The sequence below is a fragment of the Microtus ochrogaster genome, chromosome 6 (genome assembly GCF_000317375.1).
Source record: "Microtus ochrogaster isolate Prairie Vole_2 chromosome 6, MicOch1.0, whole genome shotgun sequence".
Taxonomy (NCBI): Eukaryota; Metazoa; Chordata; class Mammalia; order Rodentia; family Cricetidae; genus Microtus; species Microtus ochrogaster.
Genome location: NC_022013.1, coordinates 83,696,730 through 83,707,051, shown reverse-complemented (window position 1 = coordinate 83,707,051; position 10,322 = coordinate 83,696,730). Strand labels below are relative to the sequence as shown.

The 10,322-nt window shown below is 45.8% G+C and overlaps 1 protein-coding gene across 2 annotated transcripts in view; it reads left to right on the top strand.

The window, feature by feature from the left end:
• The window catches only part of Sde2 (SDE2 telomere maintenance homolog), a 12,740-nt gene extending 2,469 nt beyond the window's left edge, over positions 1–10,271 (top strand). The window contains exons 2-7 of one of the 2 annotated variants that reach the window (XM_005348959.3): positions 1,932–2,049; positions 3,357–3,468; positions 4,322–4,491; positions 6,334–6,448; positions 8,913–9,384; positions 9,950–10,271. In XM_005348959.3, coding sequence (XP_005349016.1) covers positions 1,932–2,049; positions 3,357–3,468; positions 4,322–4,491; positions 6,334–6,448; positions 8,913–9,384; positions 9,950–10,171 — 1,209 coding nt within the window. In that variant the 3' untranslated portion in view covers positions 10,172–10,271. Of the gene's footprint in view, positions 1–1,931; positions 2,050–3,356; positions 3,469–4,321; positions 4,492–6,333; positions 6,449–8,912; positions 9,385–9,946 lie in introns of both variants that reach the window. The other variant, XM_026779626.1, reaches the window with a different exon arrangement.
• The last annotated feature ends 51 nt before the right edge of the window (positions 10,272–10,322 follow it).

Genomic DNA, 10,322 nt, shown 5'->3' with positions numbered 1-10,322 from the left:
TGGTCTACAAGAGTTAGTGCCAGGACAGGCTCCAAAGCTACAGAGAAACCCTGTCTCGAAAAACTAAAAAACAAACAAACAAACAAACAAACAAAAAACGGAGATGGAAAGAAGCTCTGCTGCTAGAAATTTTGTCAGAAAGAGGAAACATTTTGTTACCCTTTGCCATGAAGGTCCAGGTCATTTGCTGTAGGGAAGAATGCCCAGACTGGGTGTTGGCCCTTACACATCTATAGCCCTGCTTTGTCGTAAGCCTGTTGGAATGCTACTATACAAAACAAATCTTTTGTATAACATAAAATACTTTGATTAGGTTTTTTTTTTTTGATGAGCTATTTTATTTGGAAAAAAGTTTCTGATGCCAGGTGGTGGTGGCTCACGCCTTTAATCCCAGTACTTGGGAGGCAGATGCAGGCGGATCTCTGTGAGTTTGAGACCAGCCTTGTCTATAAGAGCTAGTTCCAGGATAGGCTCCAAAGCTACAGAGAAACCCTGTCTCCAAAACAAAAAACTAACAAAAAAGTTTCTGCCTTTATATTAATGTCTTTTAAAGTTTTGCAGCCAGTCTTTTAAAGTGATACGTGTCTTTAATCCCACACTGGGGAGGCAGGTGAGTTTGGTCTACAGAGTGAGTTCCAGGACAGCCAAAGCTACAGATGGGCCTGGAATGCCTAGGAAAGCTAGCTGAGAAAGCAGGGAGAAAACCAGTTTTTCCATGGTTTCTGCTTCAGCTCCTGCCATACTTCCCTCAGAGATGGGCTGTGACCTGTGGTGTAAGCCGAAATCAGTCCTTTCCTCCCTTAGTTGCTTTTGGTCTTCATCACAACAGAAGGGCGATGAGTTCTGAGTTTTCATCACATCCTGTGTTTGTTGTGTGACATAGTTGACCATGATCGTCCCATACATCCGTACATCAGCATCAACTGTCCTCCGCCCTCTGGCCTCCTTTCTTCTTGCTACCTGCTCTCCCTAACCTCTAACTTTGGAAGCTGATCTTTTTCCTGATAACTTTTCCTCTCATGTGATTGTAGGCAGTTACATAGCTTTAAGTGACATTGGCATATTGACAATTCTGTGTGTGTGTTGAGGGGAGTTTGGTTTGGTTTGGTTTTTGAGACATCTCTCTTTTATGTAATGTTGGCTGTCCTGTCTAGACTAGGCCTCACTATGTAGACCAGGCTGTCCTGGAACTCACAGTGATCTGTCTGTCTGCCTCTCGGAGTGTTGGGATTAAAGGTGTGGTCACCTTGCTGGGCTAGTAGTTTTATTTAGACTAAAATCTAAACTCACTGGGATGGGGGTGCACACCCTGATACCTCAGCACATGAAGACTGAGGCAGGAGGATTGCAGGTTTGAGTCCTGAATCTAGGCTACATGGTAATGCACACACCAAATGTACCCTTGCCTCTGCCTTCTCCCTACCTACACATGTCAGGATGACTGGCAGATTTAAACTTTTGATCAGTTTTGATACTGAGTTTACTTTTTTACCAGTTTATAAAGGTCAGGAGAATGAGGGAGACTTCTGAGCCCTGTGTAGCCTGACACTGAGACAAGGAAGGGAGCTGTTAGGTCACAGTAGGAAATGACACCCAAATGTAGAGGGCGGGTTTAGCCCTTGTTTTCAGCTTAAGAAGTAGTAATGCGGGCTGGAGAGATGGCTCAGTGGTTAAGAGCATTGCCTGTTCTTCCAGAGGTCCTGAGTTCAATTCCCAGCAACCACATGGTGGCTCACAACCATCTGTAATGGGGTCTGGTGCCCTCTTCTGGCCTGCAGTCATGCACACAGACAGAATATTGTGTATATAATAAATAAATAAATATTTAAAAAAAAAAAGTAGTAATGCAATTGGACCTGGTAATCTGTCAATAAGAATAAATGAGGTCTCATCTCGTGTCACAGGCACTAAACACTTACTCTCGTTTCTAGGAAATCCCTGCGGACTGCTTCTTTGTGAAATGCAACGGAGTCCTTGTTGCCCCCAGTGACACGGTGCAGCATGGAGCTGTGTACAGTTTGGAGCCCAGACTTTGTGGGGGGAAAGGAGGTAGGACTTGATGATGGCTTCTTCTGACAAGTCTGTATCTCTTAGTGGTGTGTTTGAGATTAACAGACTTGTTGGGCTTCATATACCAATTTTGTTTTTCCTTGTGAAACCATTTGTACTCAATTTTGGATTTTTTTTTTTTTCCCCCGAGACAGGGCTTTTCTTGAGTTTTTGAGCTATTCTGGAACTAGCTCATGTAAACCAGGGTGGCCTCAAACTCACAGAGTTTGCTTCCTCTCTAGTTGGTTTTTAAACACAGTTGATGTAGCCAGGCAGTGGTAGCACACACCTTTTATCCCAGCACTCAGGAGGGAGAGACTGGTGGGTCTCTGAGTTCAAGTCCAGCCTGGCCTATAGAGCGAGTTCCAGGATGGCCAGGAAGAGAGACCCTGTCTCAAAAAAACAAACAGCCCACCAAAACAACCCACCATAGCTGATGTAGATGTACTGGTGGCTAATCTGATGTGCTTCTTTCAGCAAATTTGTACTCTCCAAGGGGAAGACACAGGATTTCCTACATGAGCCACCTTATAAATCAAATTCTTCTAATTCTGTGTATGAGTTCTTGTGCATGTGTGTGAGTTGTGTGTGTGGAGGCTGTGGGTTGAGATGGTCTGTCTTCCTTAGATACTCTTCACTTTATTTGTGAAGACAGGATTGCTCACTGACCCTGGAGCTTGTCAGTTTGCCCGGTGAGCTCTAGGGATCCTCTAGTCGTGCTGTTGGGGTTTGAGCACCTGTCCTTGCGCCCAGCTTTTGCATGGACGCTGAGAATCCAGAACTCACTTCCTTATGCTTGTACAGCACACACTTCACTGGCTGCTGCCTCCCAAGTCCTGTCACATAATTCTTCACCTAGGAAGCTCGGAGCCTCTGGCATTGGCTGAAGCTTTTTATCGATCCTACCTGTACAGTACAGCATTTCAGACATACAAAGTGGAAGGCAGAAAACACAGTGTTGCCGGGCGTTGGTAGCGCACGCCTATAATCCCAGCACTCGGGAGGCAGAGGCAGGCGGATCTCTGCGAGTTCGAGACCAGCCTGGTCTACAGAGCTAGTTCCAGGACAGGCTCCAAAGCCGCAGAGAAACCCTGTCTCGAAAAAAAAACCAAAAAAAAGAAAAAAAGAAAACACAGTGTTAATCAGATTAATCAATACCTTTGCTTCCTGGGCAGAAACCTTGTCCATCTCCTTTTCTAAAAGAAAAAGAATGTGGAGTTTATTTTTATCTTGTTATATAGGCTATTCTCATTAATCTGACTTGTATCTATCCTTAACCACTTAATCCATGAATATATTGGTTTCAGGTTTTGGGTCTATGCTTCGAGCACTTGGTGCACAGATAGAGAAGACAACCAATCGCGAAGCCTGCCGGGATCTCAGTGGGAGGAGATTACGAGATGTCAATCATGAGAAAGCGTAAGATACCCACTTTGTATTTAAGTCTCTGACAGTATAGTGATACACCTTTCTGGAGAAGTGTCACAATATGAATAGGAGTCCATTCGTTGTATAGGAAGTATTTTTTGTAGTCAAAATGCTTGGTGAGTTCTGAGAAATAGCTCATTAACAGAATCCCTCATGCAAGCATCACAGAGAGAGCATTAGTAAACTCAGACATTATAATTGATATCTGATACAGTGAAGAGATTGATGGACTGATGTGTGAGGTGTCACTTATGAGATAATGGCATATAGTTTCACAGTAAACTTGATTTATGTGTATTTGTCTGTTGTGCTTTTGAGACAGGGTCTCTCCCTGTAGCTTTGGCTGTCCTTTAACTCACTATGTAGACCAGAATGGCTAAACTCAGAGAAATCTGCCTCCCAGTGCTGGGGTTAAAGGGGTGCGGCACCAGGCTTATAAATAAACTTGACTTAATAATTAGGAGCAGGAATGAAACAGCAGCCAACTAGCAGTGCAGCTTGGTGGTAGAGCACTTGCTTAAGGTCCTGGGCTTGATCCCTATGATCACCCCCCCAATAAATAAATAGTACAGTAGCCGTATAAATCGATGGCAGTTATTAGCAAGCATTATACCATGTGCATGACTGTTCTGTACTTTTGTGTTACTCAGAGCTGGAAGGGTTGTTTTCTTTTAATAACAACACCCTAAACGGGTGAGTAAATGTTACTATGACTACAGTGTCATTAAGCATTAAGTTTTTCAACTATTCTGTCGTACTGGGCCACCTTTATACATATGGTCTCCCAGTGATCTAAATGCCGTGTGTGATACATCCATTCAGTTCCATCTCCACCCTTCCCCAGGATGGCTGAGTGGGTCAAGCAGCAAGCTGAGCGGGAGGCTGAGAAGGAGCAGAAGCGCCTGGAGAGGCTGCAGCGGAAGCTCGCAGAGCCTAAGCACTGCTTCAGCAGCCCCGACTACCAGAGGCAGTGCCATGAGATGGCTGAGCGTCTGGAGGACTCTGTCCTCAAAGGTGAGAGCGAGAATTCTGGCTCTGCAGCCCTTGGTGCATGAGCTTCGGACCACTCCACTGTGAGGAGTGGCGCCAGAGCACTTTGCAAGAGAATGACGAAAGCTGACCAACCTCTCTTACCACATGCTAACCCTGCACCGCACCCAGTGCAACACAGCAACACTTGGCATGACAACCCCAAATGTCTTAGGCTTTTGGGCCCCAGGGAAGAATATCCTTTCTCTTCTTTGTTGTGAGCCTGGCCTTCAATGGCTGAGTCATCTCTCCAGACCATTCTTTCTTTTTTGTGCAGTGCGGGGTTAGGAGTTAGTATACACCTCAGCATGTTTTTTTGTTTTGTTTTGTTTTTTCTTTTTTCTAGACAGGGTTTCTCTGTATAACAGCCTTGGCTGCCCTGGAGCTTGCTCTCTAGGTCAGGCTGGCTCAAACTCACAGAGATCCACCTGCCTCTGCCTCCTGAGTGCTGGGATTAAAGGTGTGGGCCACCACCGCCCAGCAACCTCAGCGTGTTCTTTTAAGCATCCAGTCCAGTGCTCTGGGCCTGTCATGAATGTCATTGATTTAAAGGATCCTTTTCATCACAAAGGCTGTGCTAGGACAGGAAAGACAAATGTATGCAAATAACTGTCAGATATGAGCCTTCAGCCTCAAGTTGCATATTGGTGTCTTAAAAAGTTCTGTTCTAAAGCCAAGCAGTAGTAGAACAGGCCTTTAATCCCAGAACTTGTGAGTTCAAGGCCAGCCTTGTCTACAGAGTGAGTTCCAGTACAGCCAGTACTATTACACAGAGAAAGTCTGTCTTGAAAAACCGGGCCTGGGGAACATGTTCTAAACTGGATGTGTGTGGCGGTTCATGGCTCTAATTCCAGTACTCAGGAGGCAGAGGCAGGTGGATCTCCGTGAGTTTGAGGTCTGCCTGGTCTACACAGCAAGTTCCAGGACAACCAAGACTACATAATAGGCCCTATCCCAGATAGATGGATGGAGGGAGGGAGGGAGAGGTAGATGAATAGATGGGTAGATAGGAAAGTCCTATTCTAGAGACTGATTGTGAGGCAGAGGCAGATGGATGGATCTATGTGAGTTTATAGTCTACACAGTAAGTTCCAGTCTAGCCAGGCCATAAAGAAAAACCCTGTCCCTTAAAAATGAAAGAGTGGGGCAGTGGTGGCACATGCCTTTAATCCAGGCATTCAGGAGGCCCAGCAGCTGGACCTCCTAGTTTAAGGGCAGCCTGGTCTACAGAGCGAATTCTGGGATAGCCAGGGCTACACAGAGAAACTCTGTCTTGAAAAACGAATGAATGAACGAATGAACGAACGAACGAACGAACGAACGAACTGTCCTGGCTGGGCGTGATGGAGTGCCTGACCTTTACACTTGCTCAGTGAAGACAGGAGAGTCGGGAGAGCAAGGTCATCTTCAACCACAGTGTGCTGAGACTAGCTCAGTCACAGACAGATATGATTCCGTAGTGTTTATCTGAGATTGTTTTTAAGTTTGGGATTAATCTCATAACCATAAAAAATTTGGTATGAAGAAATTTATATTAGGTGAGGAACAGCCATAACTAAGTATGTATGAAAAAAAGTAAGGAAACTTGTTACTTTGTATGCTAATTAAAAGGTTTTTTTTTTCTTCTTGAAGCACTCAGGTGGGCAGAGCAAGGTGGATCTTTGTGAGTTTGAGGCCAGCCTAGTCTACAGAGCAAGTTCCAGGACAGCCTGGGCTACACGGAGAAACCCTGTTTGAAAAAAAAAAAAAGCTTCTTTAAAAGATTGTAGCACTCTGTACAACCCCCAGAGTATGTCCTTACAGAAACTGGTTTAATTTTCCTCTCAGGTATGCAGGCTGCCTCCAGCAAGATGGTGTCAGCAGACATCAGTGAGACTCGGAAACGGCCTAACAAGTCGAAAGCAGACCACGGAGCTGGTGCAAAGAAAAAGAAGTGTTTCTGGTGAGTCCTTGTCTGTTCACACAAGTGCCTTTTCTCTTTTCCTTCCCTCCACTCTTTTCTCTGTCTCTCTCTCTTTGTGTATGTGTGTGTGTGTGTGTGTGAGAGAGAGAGAGGGAGAGGGAGAGGGAGAGGGAGAGGGAGGGAGGGAGGGAGGGAAGGAGGGAGGGAAGGAGGGAGGGAGGAGAGATAGGTCATTCATTGCTCTACCTTGGGATTCTCCTGCATCAGCGTCCTGCATGGATCTCAGATCACCAGCATGATCCGTCACACCGAGGGCTTGAGCAAACACATTTTTAAGTAGCACTGATGGGAGCTCATTTCCAGAGTGCTTCGGTCTTCGGATTTTGTTGCTTGGCACTCTGTACGCATTAGCAGTGTTTTCTGCTGTGGATGCCATTCAGCAGAAACTGAGTGATGAGTTGTGTACATGTTTGTGTGTGCATACATGTGCAGTGTGTGTGTGGAGGCGAGAGGCGGGCATAGATGTCTTCCTCCAGCTTTCCATCTCTTTTTGACATGGTCCCTCACTGAACTTGGAACTCATCCGTTCGGTTAGATTTGCTAACCAGTGAGTACCAGGGATCCTCCTGTCTTGTATTTCTTACGCCCACCCCCATGCTGGGATTTCAGATGCCCCCCTTCTCTGGCTTTTTATGTAGGTGGTGGAGTTCACAACTCAGGCCCTTGTCTTGGATGTAAGGCACTTGACAAACGGAGCCCTATTTTCCCAGTCCCCGAAAGGACTCCTTTCATAGTGAAACATCACATAAACAATACTTCTTTTCTTTATTTTTTTCCCCAAGTTTTTATTATTTTATGTGTATGGATGTTCTGCCTGCAGTACAGTCAAGAAGAAAATTTTCATCAGGGCAGTTGTCCTTAGTGTGGCCTTGGAGCCAGGTAGTCTGGCGACCTGTTCCCACTAACTTGATGCTTGTTCCCATTGTCTTGGCCTTTCCCAGACTGTCAGATCACCTCTAATGCCTGCCGCCTTTTGTTTAGATTCATCCGTGTTTAGTTGCTGTTTTGGTCTCTTGAGTCGGACAAGAATAAAGAATCCTGGTCCATCCTGCTTCACCTTCTGAGTGCTGGGATTATAAGCATGAACTACCATGTCCAACGCATACTGCTTCTAATTGTAAAGTTGCCTGCATATTCCAATTTCTTTATCCATTCTCCATCTGTTAGAAACCGTGGAGACTTTGTAGTTAGGGGAGTTGTCCTAATTAGGGTTATCGTTACTTCAATGAAACACCATGACCAAAACAACTTGGAGGAAAGGATTTTTTTTTTAAATGTTTATTTATTATGTATACAGTATTCTGTCTGTGTGTATGCCTGCAGGCCAGGAGAGGGCACCAGACCTCATTACAGATGGTTGTGAACCACCATGTGGTTGCTGGGAATTGAACTCAGGACCTTTGGAAGAGCAGGCAATGCTCTTAACCTCTGAGCCATCTCTCCAGCCCTGGAAAGGATTTTTTTTGACTTATATTCTCAGATCATTGTTCATTATTGATGGAAGTCAGGATAGGAACACAAGCTGGGCAGGAACCTCGAGGCAGGAGCTGATGCGGAGGCCATGGACGGGTGCTGCTCACTGCCTTGCTCTTGGCTTGCTCAACCTGCTTTCTTATAGAATTCAGGACCACCAGCCCAGGGATGGCATTACCCATCAATCATTAATTAAGAAAATGCCCTATAGCTGGGCGGTGGTGGCACACACCTTTAACTCCAGCACTCAGGAGGCAGAAGCAGGTGAATCTCTGTGAGTTTGAGACCATCCTGGTCTACAAGAGCTAATTTAAGGACCACCAAGGGCTACACAGAGAAACCTTAACTTGGGGGAAAAAAAAGAAAGAAAGAAAAGAAAATGCCCTACAGTCTTCCAGCCCAGTCTTATAGAGAAGGCGTTTTCTTAATTAAGGTCCCCTCCTTTCAGGTGACTTTAACCGTGTCAGGTTGACATAAAGCTATCCAGCACAGCAATTATGACTGAAGCATAGGCTGTTCTCCCTCTTTCTTAGAGATAGCTAGAAAATAGAACTAGGTCTCACACATGCTAAGCAAGCACTCTACCACTTAGCTTCACCCTCAGACCTAAGGATTTTCTTCATTGCTTCTTACTGTGTCTGATTGTCAACAGCTGGAATTAATATAGAAAGGGAAAGTTTCAAGTATAATTTTAAAAGAATCATAATTTAAAAAAAGAAGGAACTAAGAGAACGTGCAGGGAAGAGCGTGTATATGAGGGAGAGCCCGCCACCAAGAGCATGGGCAAACGGGCGGGTTTTTACATGCTCGGATGCAGTTCCTTCTGTTTACACCTCTGGAGTACACTTTTCTAAAGTGCACCTACTTACCATCTCAGGGCAGCCCATGCTTTCCCCGTGTCTGCAGATAGTCCCCACCCAGACAGAGGTACAGGTTGGAAATGGGTCACATCTTTCCGCTGCTTCCGCAGGTTGGGCATGGAAGGACTGGAGGCTTCCGAGGGGTCCAGTGCTGGAAGCTCAGATGATGACAGCGACGAAGACTCTGGTACTTCTGGTCTGAACTGCTGTGCTCCAGAACATGGTAGTGACGATGTTGAGGTGGCAGCCAGCTGTCCTTGCAGTCCCCAGCGCTCAGGATTGAGTACACACTCTGAGGCTCCGGAAGAGCTGCAGAAAACCATGACTGACCCTGGGCAGGACATTGGGGAAAACACACAAACTGAGTGGGGAGAGACATCTTCCGGGGAGCACAATGAAAGGAAGATGGTCACAGAGACAGAAGATGGCCCAGCAAAGAAGGAGACAGAGAGTCCCAAACCCACACAAAAGGACCAAGAGACAGGAGTGACTGGTAGAGACAGAACTGCCGTGGCGCTATCCGGAGAGGATAGCAAAAGCGTCCCTGTTGCTAACTTGGAGGGAAGCCACTCAGGAGACACAGTATGTTGGGGTTTTGTTTTCCTTTAAAAAAAAACAAACAAACAAATGTGTATATATGGGGGGAAAGAAGGACATGTCCCAAGCTGGGAGTTGGCAGTAGACATCTGTAATATCACAACATTAGGGAGGTAGAGGCAGGAATATTACTGAACATTTGAGACCAGGGCTACATAGCAAGACGCTGTCAAAAATAGATGCCAGATATGGCAGTACATGCTTGTCATCCTAGCCCTTGAGAGGCCGCCATGGGAGGGCTGAGAGTTCAAAGGCAGCTTCAGCTACATAAGGAAATTCAGAATTAGCTCTGACTTTTGTGTGAGGCCCCATCTTGGGGGACGGTAAGGGGAGGATCTGTGAGGAAATTCTGTGCCTGTTGCAGTCTTGAACGTTTGTTTCTAGCTGCATAGATAAGAGATTAGCATTCCCTGTGTATCGGAAACTGCGTGTGGAATGGCGTGTGGATGACAGTCTATAGTAGGGCAATGCTACAGTAAAGAGCAGCTCTTTGGAAATAAAACACAGTTGGTAATTACAGGCTGGCTTTACTTCTTCCTTTTCCCAGCAGGCTCTCGGTCGGGAAGCTGTGGATCTGTTTGCATTCAGCTCTGCAGCAGAGTTGGAGTCACTGGGTTTGGAGAGGCTCAAGTGTGAACTGATGGCTCTTGGACTGAAGTGTGGGGGCACCCTGCAGGAGCGCGCAGCCAGACTCTTCTCCGTCAGGGGCCTGGCAAAGGAGCACATTGACCCTGCTTTATTTGCCAAGCCTTCAAAAGGGAAGAAGAAATGAATTTCCTCACAGCTTTCATGTGTTTGACACTTCCTCTGACATGATGTGGACTGTGGCCAATGTTCCTATTGATACTAAAAGTCATTTTTTTAATAACTTGGTTCTAACTAGTCTCTTTTCATTGGTACCTGGGCTTGGGTTTTCATTGGAG